The sequence below is a fragment of the Panthera onca genome, chromosome F1 (genome assembly GCF_046562875.1).
Source record: "Panthera onca isolate mPanOnc1 chromosome F1, mPanOnc1 haplotype 2, whole genome shotgun sequence".
Classification (NCBI taxonomy): Eukaryota; Metazoa; Chordata; class Mammalia; order Carnivora; family Felidae; genus Panthera; species Panthera onca.
Genome location: NC_138355.1, coordinates 25,210,920 through 25,229,049, shown reverse-complemented (window position 1 = coordinate 25,229,049; position 18,130 = coordinate 25,210,920). Strand labels below are relative to the sequence as shown.

The following is an 18,130-nucleotide window of genomic DNA, read 5'->3' as shown; positions in this document are numbered from 1 at the left end:
GAAGAAGATGTTATTATGACTCAGTGAAAAATTGCACATGAAAGTTGAGGTAGTGGAAAATATCAAGGAAAACATGGAGAATCTAACTACACAAATACATACATAGATTATGATGCATCCAGTATGATAGACTTTGGAGGACATCCCATTTCGGGAAAAAAACTGTATTTCAGTTTTAGACTTTTGGAGGTTAAGTTGACTTTGAAATAAAGTGGAGATCAGGTAGACCACGGAATGTATGCTCCTGGAGCTCATAGGAGAGCTCTAGCTGGAGATATTGACAAATAATGATATTTGAAACCATGGACGTGAATGAGTTTATCTAAGGGGAGAGTAAAGAGTCAGAAAAAATAGAAGAGAACTGACCTAGTTCAGACTCTTAAAAAATTATGACATTTAAAGGCCATGTGCAGAAGTCTAGAAGTGACTATTAATGTATGAATGTGCTGCTTAATGTGTTTAGTACAGTATGGTTGGAGAAAGGGTCAAGTGGGAGTTTACATGGGAGTCTATGGAGAGCAGATCATTTGGGTTCAAAATGTGGGAAGCCTGGAAGGCTATGTATGCCAAGTTCGGATTTCATGCTAGGCAAAGTGGGGAGCTGTGAGTGAGCTTTGAAGGGGAACTGGTAAAAGGATCAAATTTGCATTTTAGGCAAATTATTCTGGCAGTGATATATAAGATAGATTAACAGTTTGGGAGGTTGGAGACACTGGAATATAAATTAAGAAACTATTATAATCCCACAGTGGTTGTGAGAATGGAAAATAGGGGATCTGAAAAATATAGAGTAGTATACTTAATAGGAGAGTCAAATTGGGCTCTGAAATCAAGATGACTTGGAGAATAGTGGTGCTATTAAACAAGATTGGAAACATGCAATGAAAAGTAGGTCTGGAGATACAAGGAGACAGTTATTGGATATGTTAAATTTCATGTGCTAACCCATCCAGCAGATAGCTGGAACAGGGAGTGTGGAGCTCAGGAGAGAAATTGAGGCCAGTACTATAAATTTAAGAGTCTGCACAAGATTCTTTGCTGAAGACATGAATTTGGATGAAAACTATCAGAAAGCTGAGCTTTATTTTTATGGGGCAGGAGGAGGAAGTAGACAGATTGAGAACTGAGGACATTTTGTATCTTCAACAACCAGAGAGTAGAGTGATTCAGGAGTAGGTGGTCAATAATGCCAAATGCCGTAGATGGGGGAAGAGAAAATGAGCTTACTACGTATGCTGTTGGATCTTGTGCTTAAAAGTTACTGATAACCTTTGAATAATCAGTTTCAAAGAATAACCCTTAAACTATCAGTTCCAAAATGGTGGAGGCTAGTCGCAATAGGTTTAAGAGAGAAATGAGGAAAAACAGTCAGGAAGAAATGTATCTGCATTTCCATTACTCATATTTTGTAATTTTTATTGTTTTTCTGGCCCCGGTGACCATTTAATCAAAAAAGATTGTTGTTTTAAAACTATTTATGAAGTGTTATATAAATGTGACTGTGTTTTTTTTAAGTAGCTTAAATTTTTATCACATACCTCATAGTTCAGTGCTAAAGTCTTTTGTTCAGTGAAGTTTTATGACTATACCAGCAGGCTGGTCTTAGGTTATTTTATTTTGTGTTTTCTAAAGAATAAAAAAAGTTTTCAATCGCATCAGTCTATTTTTTGTATGACGAAGCGATCTGGCTCTAATCTATCTAGAGATAATTAAGATATTGGCATAAAACTATAATTAGCTAGTATAAATTTAAATGAGTTTGTCTACCTAAGCAAATGTTTTACAGTCCAATGTAAAGTACAAAGTGCTGCCATGCTTTCTGTTCCCAATTAGATACAGTCTTCCGGTCGAGTTTTACAAATTGCCAGAGCCCTGATGGAAGATGCTGGCAGATACACATGTGTGGCCACCAATGCGGCCGGAGAAGCACAACAGCACCTTCAGCTACATGTGCATGGTAATGTCATTCCCATGTCTTAACAAAAGAATATTTCTATGACTTTTTCTTTTAACACGATGACTCATTTTTACTGAATTACAGTATAAAAGAAACAAGTGTTTACTTTAGTCTATATTAAAAAACTAGTTTTTTTTTTACATTATTGTAATTATAATTGCTCATATTAAGATACTCAGTTTGTCAGGTATCAATTAAAAAAAAATTTTAACATTTATTCATTTTGGAGAGACAGACAGAGCATGAGTGGGGCAGGGGCAGAGAAAGAGGGAGACAGAATCCGAAGCAGGCTCCAGGCTCTGAGCTGTCAGCATGGAGCCCGACACGTGGCTTGAACTCATGAACTGTGAGATCATGACCTGAGCCAAAGTCAGATGCTTAACCAACTGAGCCCCCAGGCACCCCTGTCACGGTATCGGTTAAGATATTCAGGTTGTCAAATAGGATGTGCTAGAGTTCATAAATAAATATCCTACTGTGTGCTTTTAATTATTTGAACTCTGTTAACTAATAACGTTGTACACATAACTTTTATCGTAAAGACAGAGATGCAGGATTGTGCCTTAGTATTTTCTGTGATTTTCTTTCCTGCCTATAAGAGGGATTTTGTAAGTAGAAGCTAGCCTTGACTGAGGATCTTCTCTCATGTTTTTGAAAAAGTCTGGGTGGCCATGGAATACCCTCTGAATATTATAGCTTCACAATAAACTTGAAAGAATAGTTGACCTTGAATGTGAGACTTCAGATCTCTGGAGTCTCATCAGAAAAGGTCAAGAATTGTAGTTTTGGACTTTCCTAACTCAGCTAAATATATTTGCAGAGAGCTATCCAAGATCTCCATTTATACTTTATTCACTTTCTCTAGTCTGTGTGATTGTTTGTTAAATCCTTTATTCATTCATTTCATTTATTCTTCATTCATTCATTCATATATTCACTCTGCATTTACTGAGCAATTTAACTGAGAAGGATGCCCTAGCATCTAGCTTGATTCCAGGTACATTTTTAGTAGGCAGTCAATAAATACTTAAGAAATGAAAAAGTAAATAGTAAGTGAATGAAAAAAATTTAAATTGGACACTGAATTCTTCTAATCTGCTTTACATATTTTATTTAAATCAATCAGTTAAAAGATTCAGATCATCAATTCCCTAAATGTTTCTAATAAACCCATTTATTTTCCCCCTTTCCCTAAATACGATCACCTAACTTATGGATGTCATACGCACAGACTATGTTCCTTAACAAGGCCTTTATTTCTTCATTTAACAATTAACTTACAGACCAATATCTAACTATAACAGTCTTGGAATTGGTTTGCCATGCTTAAGGGTTTGGGAACAGGCTGACCCTGCTCTCCCTTAAGTTGCCTCGCATTTACCTCATTCCCCACAAGGGCTTTGTCTCTTCCTAGTGCTCTACATCAGCTGTCTCCAGCACATGCTGAAACTTCCACCTCCATCTAAGAGTGTGGTGTGGGCGGCCTTGCTCTCCTTTCCCCATTTTCGTACCCTCAGACTCCCCCTCTCCTCTTCCTACAAGCTGTTTATCTTCTCCGTTCCAGCAGTTTCTGTCTTTGTCTCCATTGTTGCCTAAAAGGAAACAGTTAGGTGGGCTAGCATGATGTGTTGGCAATTATCTCAGGCACTGGAGTCAGGCCAATTGTGGTTTAAAGTCTATGCCAACCATGATCTATGTAACCTTGAGCAAACCATTTAATTTCTCAGGGTATCTGACTTGCAGAGTGCGTTTGAGGTTTTGAGGTATTAGATGTAAAATACCTCCCACTTTTACTCTCTCGGGTGTTATCAAAAAGAAAGATGTTTTTGTTCTCTAGACTAGATTAAAATACTTAAATGAAGAATAGAATGTATGTCTCGAGAGCTGGGAAAAACAAAACTTCAGCATTCGGGGCTCCCAAACTTTAGTGTTTGTAAAAATCATATGTATTGCGTGTTAAAAATACAGCTTCCTGGGCCCAGTTTCAGATGTCCCCAAACAACATCTCTGATGCAAGTGGTCTGTATGCCATTACCCAGAGAAACATTGGCCCAGACTCTAAAAACTTGCTTAGAGATTTACTAATGTAGTCAAGAATGATTGAAAACCAGAGTTCATGAAAGAAATCAAGGATTCCATAAAATATAAAGCAACAACAGAAGGAAAAACATCAATACCTAAGAAAACATAAGTATATAAACCTACAGTCTGAATATGTTAACAAAATATATGTTAGCAAGGATTGCAATTAGGATACATGCATGCATGGAAAATCATCAGGCAGAGCGGCAGCAAGCTGGAAGACATCTGAGTTAATGTGAGAAGAAAAAGAAACAGAAGGTTAGTCATTGTAAGTATGTATTAAAAGCTACCAAGCTGGATGGAGCATACAAAACGATCTTTTTGATACAAATCACAAATGGAATAGAGGTAAGGTACAGTTCATCAATCTGAAAAGGAGAATAAATGATGAAGTAGACTTCTAATCTAATATTGATTGTGATCCACCTGGCAGGAAGTAGTTGGTTACTGTCCAGAAATCAGGACAGAAAGCTGACATATCATCTTGGTACTCTCGACAGCGATGTCCCATTGGATGCAAAGGACTCCAAACTTGATTCTGTCCTCTTCAATACTTGTATTAATAACTTCAGTGAGGGTGGGAGATGTTAACAAAAAGTGTAGGAATTTCTAAAGGATTAGTTGGCCATAGATTTGAAAAATATCTCAGAAGTTAAAATAGCAAGTTAATCTGATGTGAAAAACTACATACAAATAGGGTGGGAGAAGAGTGGCTTACAGACTCCACACATTGAAATACTGGAGATATCAATGGCTTTCCATAATTAATGTAGACATGTGCATTCAATTTCATAATAAAGTTAATAATCTTAGAAGTCAGTACTAGAAACAGTATGAACAAGAAAGGAAATCGCCCTATTATACTCTTGCTCTCTGAATGCTTCTGAAGTATTATATCTAATCTTGGTGCTATATATTAAGAGGGACATTGAAAAATCTATAGAGAAACAACTATCATTTAATTTAGTATTTTAATTGATTGATTTAACCAGTCTTATAGTTGCTTTCTAAGTGAGCATTTGTTTTAGTCCTAATCTTTATTTATGGGGTAACACATTCAGTGAATGAGCATTTACTGTGATTGTCATCCAAAACTACTCAACCCTAAGAACCTCAGCTTTCCAACTGTTTAATATTTTCCTTTCTTATAAAAAAGATTGTAGATTCCTTCATTCTCCTCAAGCATGGGAAAACATGTTTTCAAAAGGTGAAGTAAGGGTGGATGCTCTCCTGGACTAGAAGATTATGTCATGATCATGAGGAACATTCTTGTGATCCCCTAGGTTTCTTAGGGGGAGTTATGTCTTTTATAGAAGGCAGAGACTCTCAGTAGGTGGTCCTTTTTGATCATCAAAGTTTCATAATTCTGAAAGTTCTAATTCTCTAGACCAAACTATGAAATTTTATCTAAACCTCAGATATTTGCCAAGTGAGACAGATGTTTCCACAAACAGATGATTTCTTGGGGTCTGATGGCTCAGGCATTCATTACATCTGTACTTAATTATATCCTAGGAAAGATTAACCAAGGTGAAGCACCCAGAAGTGGCATGTTATGGTTAACAGCATGGATTTTTAATTTGTGTCCCTCTACTGCCAAGTAATATCATGAGGACAGTAGGCTTAGATGTTAAGTTTTTAGATCTGTTTTCTCATCTGTAAAATGGAAAGAATAATGATAGTGTAATTGGGGAGGTTGTTACGAGGATTAAATGAAAGCCTGCATGTGCTTACAACTACAAGCTTACCCTGGTGCCTGATTTCTAATTATTATCTGTAAATAGCAACTTACCAACTGTTTTGGCCAAATGCATATTTGGCTTTTGGCCCTTCTCACAGCACCAACATTTCAACAAATATATCTGAAGTTCCACTGCCTTTACTGTTGGCCAGGAACCATCCTGGGTCTGTATTAGCTGTCTGGTGAAAACATTAGTAGAGCACCCATTAATTTAATTTTATTATTTTAAAGTATTTGCTTGGCTAACATCTGCTAACACCCACTTAAAAAAGGTTCCTCTATCATTTCTGTGTTTTGGTTAATAGCTCACTTGTGACCTAAAGGAGACTTGGGAATGTTGTGAGGAACTTTTTTTTTTCTTTTTTAATGGATAACTTGAGTTTAGCACTCTAGTATTTTCTCAGTATAAATAAATTTATTACTCACTATATCATAATTCTGGCGATTAGGTGGGATTAACTCAGTTTTTTATTAGTTATGTATTAAATTGAATTTAACCAGGATTTGAAAAAGTCAATTCATGCCTGTAATTAAAGTCATAAGTAAAATCTAGCCCATGATATATTCAGAAGAAGGTATTGTGGGTTTGGCATGATAATGCACACGCAGCTTTTGGAGGAAGGAGAATAGAGAAAAAGTCAACAAGTTGAATGGAATTCAACCTCCTGTTTAGAGTATGCAGACATCTTACCTCCTGCTTGGAGTATACAGACGTCTTACTGTTAACATAACATACTATTTATCTTATGAATTTCTTTTTATTCTTCTAATTTTTTTTAATGTTCATTTATTTTTGAGAGAAAGACCAAGACAGAATGCGAGCGGGGGAGGGGCAGAGAGAGAGGGAGACACAGAATCCCAAGCAGGCTCCAGGCTCTGAGCTGTTAGCACAGAGTCTAACATGGGGCATGAACCCACGAGCTGTGAGATCATGACCTGAGCCCAAGTCGGATCCTCTAACCCACTGAGCCACCCAGGTGCCCCATGAATGTTTCTGTCTAAAACAGTGTTCACCTAAATTCAAAATTGTAAGATGATTCCTTAAATGCTAGAAGGGAATTATGCGTATATCACATCTTCTTTATCCATTTATCTGTTGTTGGACACTTAAGATTGTTTCCGTGTCTTGCCTATTGTGAATAATGCTGTAGTGAGCATGAAAGTGCAGATATCTCTTTGAGATACTATTTCATTTCCTTCAAATATATACCCAGAAGTGGGATTGCTCAATCATATGGTAGTTCTATTTGTAATTTTTTGAGGACCATCCATGCTGGTCTCCAATTGGCTATACCAATTTCCATTCCCACCAATAGTGTACAAGGGTTTCTTTTTCTCCACATCTTCAACAACACTTATTATCTCTTGATTTTTTATAATAATCATTCTAACACACATGAGGTGATATCTCATTGTGGATTTGATTTGCATTTCCCTGATGATAAGTGATGTTGAGCACATTTTCATGTACCTATTGGTCACTTCTTAGTCTTCCTTGGAAAAAATGTCTTATTTAGGTCCTTTGCCCATTATTTAATTATTTTGGATTTTTTGCTATTGAGTTGTATAAGTTTCTTGCTTGCTGGATAGCTGGCTGGCTTGCTCCCTTCCCTTCCCTTCCCTTCCCTTCCCTTCCCTTCCCTTCCCTTCCCTTCCCTTCCCTTCCCTTTCCAGAGCTAGAGGGAAAGAGAGTGAGCAGGGAAGAGGGAGAGGGGGAAGGAGAATCCTTAGCAGACTCTATGCCCAGCATGGAGCCCAGTACATGGCTCGATTTCATGACTGCTGAGATTGTGACCTGAGCTAAAATCAAGAGACAGACGCTTAACCAACGGAGCCACCCAGGCACCCCATATCAGTTTCTTATGTATTTCAGATATTACTCCCTTTTCAGATATATGGTTTCCAAAAGTTTTCTTGCATTTAGTGCATTGCCTTTTCATTTCATATAGCCTCCCTGGTTTTTGTTTGTCTACTGTTTGCATCATTTTTCTTTGCTATGCAGAAGATTTTTAGTTGCTGTAGTCCCACTTGTTTATTTTGCTTTTGTTGTTTGTACCTTTGGTGTCATATCCAAGAAATCATTGCTAAAGCAAATGTTAAGTACACTTTACCCTATGTTTTCTTCTAGGAGTTTTGTGGTTTCAGGTCTTACATTTATGGCTTTAATCCATTTCAAGTTAATTTTTGAGTACCACACTGTCTTGATTACATTGATTGATTTTCATATGTCAAACCAACCCTGCCTTCCTAGTATTAGTCCCTCTTGGTTATGGTGCTTAATCGGTTTTATATGTTGCTGGATTCACCTTACTAGTATTTTGTTGATTATTTTTATGTCTTTATTCATAAAGGATGTTGGTCTGTAGTGTCCTTTTATTCACTTTCTCTGTCTGGTTTTGTTATCATGGTACAACTGGCCTCTTAGAGTGATTTGAGATGTGTTCCCTCTCTGCTCTATTTTGAAAGAGTTTGTGAAGTAATTTTCCTTAAATGTTTGGTTGCAGGACTTTATTACTAATGTAATTTTTAAGTTTTGCACATCTATTCAGATTTTCTACTTTTTCTTGAGCCAGTTTTAGTAATTTGTGACTTTGTATAAACTGTATATTTCATCTAGATTATCTAATTTGTTGGCACACACTGGTTTATAATATTCCCTTATAGTCCTCTTTAATTCTGTATGGTTGATCCTCTTTCATTTCTAATTGTAGTAATTTCATCTTCTCTCTTTATGTTTTGTCATGGTCAGCCTATCTAAAATTTTGTCCATATTGTTGATCTTTTCAAAATACCAGGTTTTAGTTTTGTTGATATCTCTTTCATCTTTTTATTGTCTATTTAATTTATTTGTACCCTAATCTTTATTTTTTTTTCCTTCCTTCTGCTTGTTTGGATTACTTTACTCTCTTTTTTCTGGTTTCTTAAGATGGAATATTAAGTTATTGGTTTGAGATCTGTTTGTAATGCAGTTGTTTATGGCTACACATTTTACTCCAAGCATTGCTTTATGTGTATCCCATAAGTTTTGGTATGTTATCATTTTATTTTCATGTTTTCAGAGTTTTATCAAGTACCCCATATTATTTTTTAATATAATTTATTGACAAATTGGTTTCCATACAACACTCAGTGCTCATCCCAACACGTGCCCTCCTCAATCCCATATGATTTTTTTGATCACTTAGCTACTTAAGAGTGTGTTGCTTAATTTCCACATATCTGTGAATTTCTTAAGTCTTCTCTTATCATTGATACTTAATTTTGTTCCACTGTGGTTGCAGAACATACTTTGTATGATTTTTTGTCTTCCAAGATTTTATTTAATCCAAATTAGTTAAAATATAGTGTAGTATTGGTTTCAGGGTACTTTATATGATGTTAAGCCTTTTGAATGTATTGAGACTTGTTTTAAAGTCTAACATGGTCCATCCTTGAGAATGTTACAAATGCATTTAAGAAGAATGTGTATTCTTCTGTTATTGCATGGACTGTTCCATGTGTGTTTGTGGTTTATACTGTTGTTCAGGTCTTCCATTAGTTGTTAATTTCCTGTTCAGTTGTTCTATCCGTTATTGAAACTGAAATAATGATGCCTTCAATTATTTATTATTGAATTACCTGTTTCTCCTTTTGATTCTAAAAATTTTTGTTCCATGTGTCTTGAGATTCTGTTGTTATGTAAATGTATAGTTATAATTGTTATATTTTTTTAATGTGTTAAGACTCAGTATCATTTAAAATTACCCTACTTTGTTGCTAGTAATGATTTTTGTTTTAAAGTCCATTTTGTTTGATATTGATATAGCCTCCCTGGTTTTTGTTTGTCTACTGTTTGCATCGTTTATCTTTTTATGTCCTTTCACTTTCAACCTATTTGTATCTTTGACTCAAAAGTGTGTCTCTTGTAGACAACATACAGTTGGGTCATATTTTTGTTTTTTTTTGTTTTAAATCCATTCTGCTAGTCTGTGCCTTTTGAGTAGTATTTAATCCATTTACATTTAATGTAATTACTGACATGATAGAGTGTATAGTCTACCATGCTATGTGTTTTTTATATGTATTATGTTATTTTGGTTTTTATGTTTCTCCATTACTGCCTTTTTTATTAAATAGATATTTCCTTATGTACCATTTTATTTCTCTTGTTTCTTTCACTGTATTTTTTTGAGTTTATTTTTAGTGATTACCTTGGGGATTACAATTAGCTTCTTAATTAACAATATTATACTTTGGATTAAAACCAATTTAATTTCAATAGTATAAAGAGTTTTGCTGCTTTATAACTCTCTTCCCTTTTCCCTCTTTTGTGCTATTCGTGCCACACAAATTACACCTTTATTCCTCATGACCCCATCAATACAGACTTATAATTATTGACTTATGCTGTTGTCTTTTATTTTTTATTAAAAAAAATTTTGGGGCGCCTGGGTGGCTCAGTCGGTTAAGCGTCCGACTTCGGCTCAGGTCACGATCTTGCGGTATGTGAGTTCGAGCCCCGCATCGGGCTCTGTGCTGACAGCTCAGAGCCTGGAGCCCGTTTCAGATTCTGTGTCTCCCTCTCTCTCTGACCCTCCCCCGTTCATGCTCTGTCTCTCTCTGTCTCAAAAATAAATAAATGTTAAAAAAAAAAAAAATTTTTTTTTAAATTTTTTTAATGTTTGTATATTTTTGAGAGACAGCAAGAGATAGAGTGTGAGCAAGGGAGGGGAAGAGAGAAGGAGACACAGAATTCAAAGCAGGCTCCAGGCTCTGAGCTGTCAGCACAAAACCTGACATGGGGCTCGAACTCATGAACTGTGAGATATGACCTGAGCTGAAGTCAGACACCTAACCAACTGAGCCACCCAGGCACCCCTATGCTGTTGTCTTTTAAATCAGAGAGGAGAAAAAATAGTTTTGCTCAAAATACACAGTTTTACTGTTTTTATTATTAGTTACTTCTACTAGTGCTCTTTTATTTTTTCATGTGTATTAGAGTTACTATTTATTTGTAGCCTGAAGGACTCTCTGCAGTATTTCTTGTGAGGCTGGAGACTAGCAATGAATGCTCTGGTTGTTTTTTTTTTTTTTATTTCCATGAATGTTTTAATTTCTCCTTCTGAAGGATAGTTTTGCTTAAGATAGAATTCTTTGTTGATAGTCTTTTTCTTTCCTCACTCTTAATAAGTCGCCCAGTGCTTTGTGGCCTCCATTTTTTTAAATGAAAAATCAACTATTGGATTTATTGAGAATTCCTGTATATGATAAATCACTTCTCCATTTTGCTGCTCTTAAGATTGTCTCTTTTTTTTATGATATATCCAAGTTGGAATTTGTTAAACTTCTTTAAAGTTGAAGTTTGTTGAACTTCTTAAATGTGTACATTAATGTTTTCCCTCAAATTTGGGAAGGTTTCAACCACCTTCATTTCTTCAAATGTTCTTTCTACACTTTCTCTCCTCTCCTTTGGGACTTACATTATGCATAATACTTGATGGTGGCCCATAACCCTCAGGCTCTGTTCTGTTGATTTTTCTTTGTTCTTTTTTTCTTTCTGCTTCTAAACTTGGATAATCTCAATTGATCTCTCTTTAAGTTACTGACTCTTTCTTCTTCCAGCTCAAATATTGCACTTTAAAATTTCAGACTTTCTATTTGGTTCTTTCTACAATTTCCAGTTCTTAGTTGATACTCCCGGTTTAGTGAAACATCATTCTCCTACTTTCCTTTAGATCTTTAAACGTGGTTTCTTTTAGCTCTTGGAATGTACTTAAAATAGCTGAGTTAAAGTCTTTGTCTAGGGGTGCCTGTTAAGTGTCGTACTCTTGATTTCAGCTTAGGTCATGATCTCACAATTTGTGGGATCGAGCCCTGCATCAGGCTCTGTGCTGACAGCATGAGCCTGCTTGGAAGTCTCTCTTTCCCTCTCTCTCTGCCATCCCCTGCTCATATTCCCTCTCCCTCTCTCTATCTTAAAATAAATAAATAAACATTAAAAAAAATAAAGTCTTTGTCTAAGAAGTTCAACACCTGGGCCTCCTCATGGACATTTTCTCTTGACTGCTTCTTTTCTTGTGCATGGACCATGCTGTCTTATTTCTTTGCATGTTCCATAATTTTGTGTTGAAAAGTAGACATTTTAAATAATATAATGTGGCATAAAAAGATGCAGAGCATCACTAATCATAAGGGAAAAGCAAATCAAAACTACAATGAGATGGGATGCCTGAGTGGCTTAGGTAGTTAAGTGTCTGCCTCTTGGTTTCAGCTCAGGTGATGATCTTGCAGTTTGTGAGTTTGAGCCCTGCATCAGGCTCTGCACTCTGGATGCAGATCCTGCTTTGGATCCTCTGTATCCCATTCTCTCTGCCCATCCCTCACTTGTTCTCTCTCTCTCTCTCTCTCTCTCTCTCTCTGTCTCTCTCAAAAATTAATAAACATTTTAAAAAACTTCAATGAGATATCACCTCACACCTGTCAGAATGGCTAAAGTAAAAAAGACAAGCAAGTGTTGGTAAAGATGTGGAGAGAAAGGAACACTCATGCACTGTTGGTGGGAATGCAAACTAGTGCAACCACTGTGGAAAACAGTATGGAGGTTCCTCAAAAACTTAAAAATAGAATTATCTTCTGACCCAGTAATTCTACTATTGGGTATTTACCCAAAGAATACCAAAACACTAAATCAAAAAGATATATGCACTCCTATGTTTACTGCAGCATTACTTATAATAGCCAAATTATGAAAGCAACCTAAGTGTCCACTGATAGATGAATGAATAAAGAAGAGGTTTTATACACACACACACACACACACATACGTACACATATGTGTGTATGTGTGTACCCACATATATATATAATGGAATATTAGCCATAAAAAAGAATGAAATCTGGCCATTTGCAACAATATGGGTGGATCTAGAGAGTATAACGCTAAGTGAAATAGTCAGAGAAAGACAAATACCATATGATTTCACTCATATGTGGAATTTAAGAAACAAAACAAATTAACAGAAAAAAGAGATAAGCAAAGAAAACAAACAAAAACAAAGCAGACTTAATAGAGAACAAACTGATGGTTACCAGAGGGTAGGGGGATGGGTGAAGGGGATTAAGAGAATACTTACCATGATGAGCAATGAGTAATGTATAGAAGTATTGAATTACCATATTGTACACTTGAAACTAATATAACACTAAACATTAAATATACTAGAATTAAAAAATTTAGAAAAATAATATAATGTGGCAATTTTGGAAGTCATATTCTCTTCTTTCCATAATTAGTGTTATTGTTGTCACTGTTGTTGCTGGGTTTTTTTGTTTGCATCTTCTGTTTTTTTTATTTAGTGAATAGGTAGAATACTGGTACCCCCCAAAATGTTCACATCCTACTCCTAGAACCTGTGAATATGTTAGGTAACATGCAAAGAGGAATTAAGAATACAAATGGAATTAAAGTTGTTAATCAACTGACCTCAAAATAGGGAGATTACCCTGGATTATCCAGGGTACCCAGTGTGATCAGAAGGACATTAAAAGTGGAAGAGGGAGGCAGGTCTTCACAGTGATAGGATGAGAGGGTCTTATGAGTCTGCCCCACATCTCCATTGCTGATTTTGAAGATGGAAGGCAGGAGGGTGAAAACCAAAGAATGTAAGTGTCCTCTCTAAATGGGAAAAGACAAGGAAATAGATTCTCCTCTGCAGCTTACAGAAAGGAATTGCGCCCTTTTGAGACATTTGTTTTAACCTGGTGAGACTGTGTTGTACTTCTCACCCATAGAACTGTAAGATAATAAATTTGTATTGTTAAACTATCAAGTTTGAGGCAATTTGTTGTGAAAGCAAAAGGAAACTAATATGGTAAGTTTTCTCAACAATTCCTGTGAAATCTGTTTTTACAGACTTTAACATGCCCCTGGGGAAAAGGCTGCACTGAGCAAACTGAACCTGCTGAATAAAGACAAGTCCTTTGAGTGTGGATTTCCAGGGAAGGGCCAAATAGGTCAAACAGTGCCAGTTTTCTAGGAATGGTGCCCTTAGGTAGTTCCAAACCCATTCTGCTTCTTTCAGTATCTGCTGCTTTTTTCACCGTGTTTGCTAGGTTATTTGTTTTCAAGATTACTGCTGAGCTGGGGAGAGAGTGTTGGGAATAGAGGGAGATAAAATGCCATGAAACTCACTGTTCTTAATGAGATTTAGCTTTTTTTCTTGAATAAACACTTCTTGGATTGTTGCAAGTCTTTGGTTAATTTCCAGAGTTCTGAAAAAGTTGATTTTGACAAATTTTCCAGTGTTCTTGTTTCTTTTATGGAGGAGTGGATTTTCAGAGTTCTTTGCCATTCTTGCTGACGTCTAATCTTTTTCCTTTAAGTTCTCTAGGGGAGTGAAAAATAGCCAACCCACTCCATAGCTCTTGCATTTCTTATTCTTACCATAATGTTTTATTGCAGCAGCTACATAGTCTGTCAAAGCCTTCAGTGATCACTTCAGTCCAGAAGGCTTCAAGTGAGTATTTAAATAACTGTTTTGAAGGAATATGCCATGGACTAACTATTTTTCCTTTTGTTGGAAAAGTCAGATAGCCCTATTTAAAGGTTTTTGTCCTTAAATACAGTATCATTCTTCTGAATTCAGTGCAGAGAACAGAAACATTCTAGGCTTTCAAACAGGAAGGGTTAACGCATTAAATTAAGTGGATACAGATATAAAGGAAGAGTGGGTTGTAGGCTTTCCCTTTAGGAACAACCTCCAGAAATACAGAGATCTGACCCACCAAGACATTTACCCCTTGAGGACAGATTTTATTTTAAATTTGTTGAAAATCAGCTTTTGTTGTTTTTGCTTATTTTCTTTGGTGCTCTCTTCTGCTTTCATTTTTATTGTTTCTCTCTCCCTGACTTCTTTTGGTTTATTGGATTCCCGGTTGAATGTGCTTACAACATTTATTTTTATTATTTCTTAGTTTTTAAATATATTCATTGGAGGCTTTAGGATTTCCTTTGAGTACTATACTCTACAGCTAGGTGACATCCTATATGTTTTAATTATAATCAATCTCATATTTTATTTTTTTGTAATCATATACTTTTATCTTGATTTCTTCTTTAATGAAGTTATCCTCCTGTAAAGAGCTTTATATTTTTGTTTTTGACCTCTACTTATTTTTATTATAGTTTATTAAATTGTAGTTATAAATGCCTTATTGAGATTCTGTGGCCTAATATACAGTCAGTTTTGAAAATATTCTATTGGCATTTGAGAAATGTATATTTCTTGTTAACTATAAATGCACCTACACACACATATGCACATACAATCTGGATGGGTAATATTATTTTTCAAACTCTTTAAAACTTAATTTTTATTTCACTATAGTCAATTCCTAAGAAAGTACACTAAAATATGCTCCTTTTAGATTTTTCAAAATTGTCCTGCTTTTTAACAAATTTTGCTTTGTTATTCAATGCATATAGCATTGCCATTAAAATGGACTCTTTGTTTCTTGTGACCTGTCAAGCAAAAGAAAGCAGGTGGCTTTATTATATTTGACGCTTTTTTGCTTAGGATACCAGTTTGTTAGAAACTGATATGATCCTGTTTTCCTAGTACACCTTTGCCCAACTCTTTACTGTTAGCATTTTTGTGGGTTTTTTATTTATGTTCTTTATCCACTTGGACTTTTTTTATTAAAGAAAATAGCATTAACCCACAAATGTGTTAACTCTTTGTCTATTGTACAAAGAAAATGAGTTCATTCACATTTATGCTCTTGATTCACATATTTGATTTTATTTCTTCCATCTTATTTAGTTCTAATAATTTTTCTTGTTTTCCTTTCTCCTTTTCCTCTTCTGTTTTTAATAGATTAATGAATAGATGGAGTGGGGTTGAAGGGTTCCAGTGCACTGAATAAGTTTAGCAAATCTTTAAAATGTAGTTTTTATATAAACTTCAGATACTAACTTACATTTACAGCATCTTCTCACAATAAGATAAGACCTCTAGTTTACTTGTGAGTTTTTCATCCTGGCGTCATTCCTATATTACTTGAGATCATGTAGGAAACATAGGGCATTGCTATTCTATGTTGTTATTCCTTTTATACTATGCCTCTTGGACTTTCCAAATTCCTACTTTATTATATGCACACTGAATCGTAAAGTAGCATTATCTGTGATGCTTAAAATTTAAAATAGGTGTGCCTGGGTGGCTCAGTCATTTAAACATTGGACTTTGGATTTCACCTCAGGTCTTGATCTCACGGTTTGTGAGATCGAGTCCCGTGTTCGGCTCTGTGCTGACAGTGTGGAGTCAGCTTGGGATTCTCTCTCTCTCTCTCTCTCTCTCTCTCTCTCTCTCTCTGCTTCTCCCTCACTTATGCATGCTCACTCTCTCTCAAAATAAACATTTTTTAAAAGTTAAAATTAAAAATATAGTTTTCTATTTTATTTTACTAACAATTTAATTATAACTTTTATATCAAAAGAAAAAACTGTGATACACCAAAAAAATACTCTTAATTTTTCTGAAATGCTTTAAGATTATACTCTACAAAGATAAAGTCAGATATTTTGAGAAATAGATTTCCCTTTCACTGGAAGAGTTCAAATGGGATAGCTTACTTCTTGTTAAAGGCAATTCATCATCAGACTAATCAGGTTAATTGGAATAGAAAAATAGTCCTTTAGCTTTCTTTGCTACCCTGCTAATCTATAATTCTGAGGATTTTCCTATTTGCGCACAGAGGAATGGATGATCCTAAAAACTTATTGAGATCTTTTTTTTTTTAATCCTGTTCTCCAGTTCTACTTAATAGTATACTTGACTTTTATTCCAAGTATATCAGTATATGTATGTGAAAGGAAGAAAGGAATGATAATTTCCACTGAACAAATAGTTTTTGTTTAAATAGCCTACTTATGTGAATTAATTATGTTTGGGCATCTTGCAGAACCTCCTAGCCTGGAGGATGCAGGGAAGATGCTGAATGAGACGGTGGTGCTGAACAACCCCATTCAGTTGGAGTGTAAGGCAGCTGGCAACCCCTTGCCTGGTAGGTTTACCTGTGGAGTCTCTGACATTTTAAGATTTCTGGGAAAAGCTAAACCTGTTTATGAGCACCATATAGCAATTACTAATAAAGGAAAGATTATAGGATACATTCTAAGGGTAAAGCATTGATAAGGATATCAGGAGGTGGATGATATTTTTGAATTTTCATTGCTTCTAACTCTATGAAATAATTTACCCATTTGAACAAGGTAGTAATATGGGAATAATTAATCCTCTTATTGCCCTTACTGTGGCCACAAAACTCACAATGGTATTTTTTATACATTTATGTTGGAAAATATTTGTTTTCTCTAGTTCAAATTGATTATCTTTATAATAATCAGTCATTTGATGAGACTATTATTTTGTTGATTCTCGTCACTAGTAAGTTATCAATATGAATCAAGAATAATATAATTTTTAGGTTGATGGTATATAGTCTTTGGTTTTGATAAAATGCATAGACAAAATTTTTTATTGATAAGAGAAGTATAAACAAAAAGAAATAGAACTGGTTAAAAGCTTGCTATCAAACAATACTGATATATTAGACATAATAAAAAGGGTATTTGCTTTATAATTTCATTTTCAGGACTCTTATATTAGTTTGGCTATTCATGTTTTTCTTAGGGTTACCTCCTCCTCAAAACCAATCCTAAAGAGATTCTTAAACTGTTTAAATTTGAATGACAAGCAAAAGACTAAAGCAATTATTAGTATTTTGGTTAAGCTCCAATTTAGTGGTATCAAGCTTTTAAAAGAAAGCTTTCTCTCTTTTTCCTCTTACAGCTATTACATGGTATAAAGATAATCGTCCACTCTCGGGGTCCACCAGTGTGACTTTCTTGAACAGAGGACAGATCATTGATATTGAAAGTGCCCAGATTGCTGATGCTGGTATATATAAATGTGTGGCCATCAACTCAGCTGGAGCTACAGAGTTATTTTACAGTCTACAGGTCCATGGTTAGTGCCACTTCCTCTAGATTCACTGGAGTAAAAACGCATTCAAAATGATTAAGTGCTTCTATAAAACTTTAGCATAAATATTTAACATAGTGTGTTTTGTTATCTTTCTAAAGGTGCAGTGTTCTAAAACTGATGAATGTTTTCATTTCCTGATTCCTATTAAAATTCTCTAGTTTCACATGCTGTTGAGCTTAAGATTGCTTCTATATATTCAATGTAATCCCAATCAAAATAGCACCAGCATTCTTCTCTGAGCTAAAACAAACAATCCTAAAGTTTAAATGGAACCACAGAAGACCTTGAATAGCCAAAGTCATGTTGAAAAAGGAAACCAAAGCT

At 35.2% G+C, this 18,130-nt stretch overlaps 1 protein-coding gene across 3 annotated transcripts in view; it reads left to right on the top strand.

The window, feature by feature from the left end:
- Nucleotides 1–18,130, top strand: part of HMCN1 (hemicentin 1) — a 470,876-nt gene that overhangs the window by 291,347 nt on the left and 161,399 nt on the right. For all 3 annotated transcript variants that reach the window (XM_060643679.3, XM_060643685.3, XM_060643687.2), the window contains 3 exons: nucleotides 1,834–1,957; nucleotides 16,722–16,823; nucleotides 17,612–17,788. In XM_060643679.3, the coding sequence (XP_060499662.1) occupies nucleotides 1,834–1,957; nucleotides 16,722–16,823; nucleotides 17,612–17,788 (403 nt within the window). The remainder of the gene's footprint in view (nucleotides 1–1,833; nucleotides 1,958–16,721; nucleotides 16,824–17,611; nucleotides 17,789–18,130) is intronic.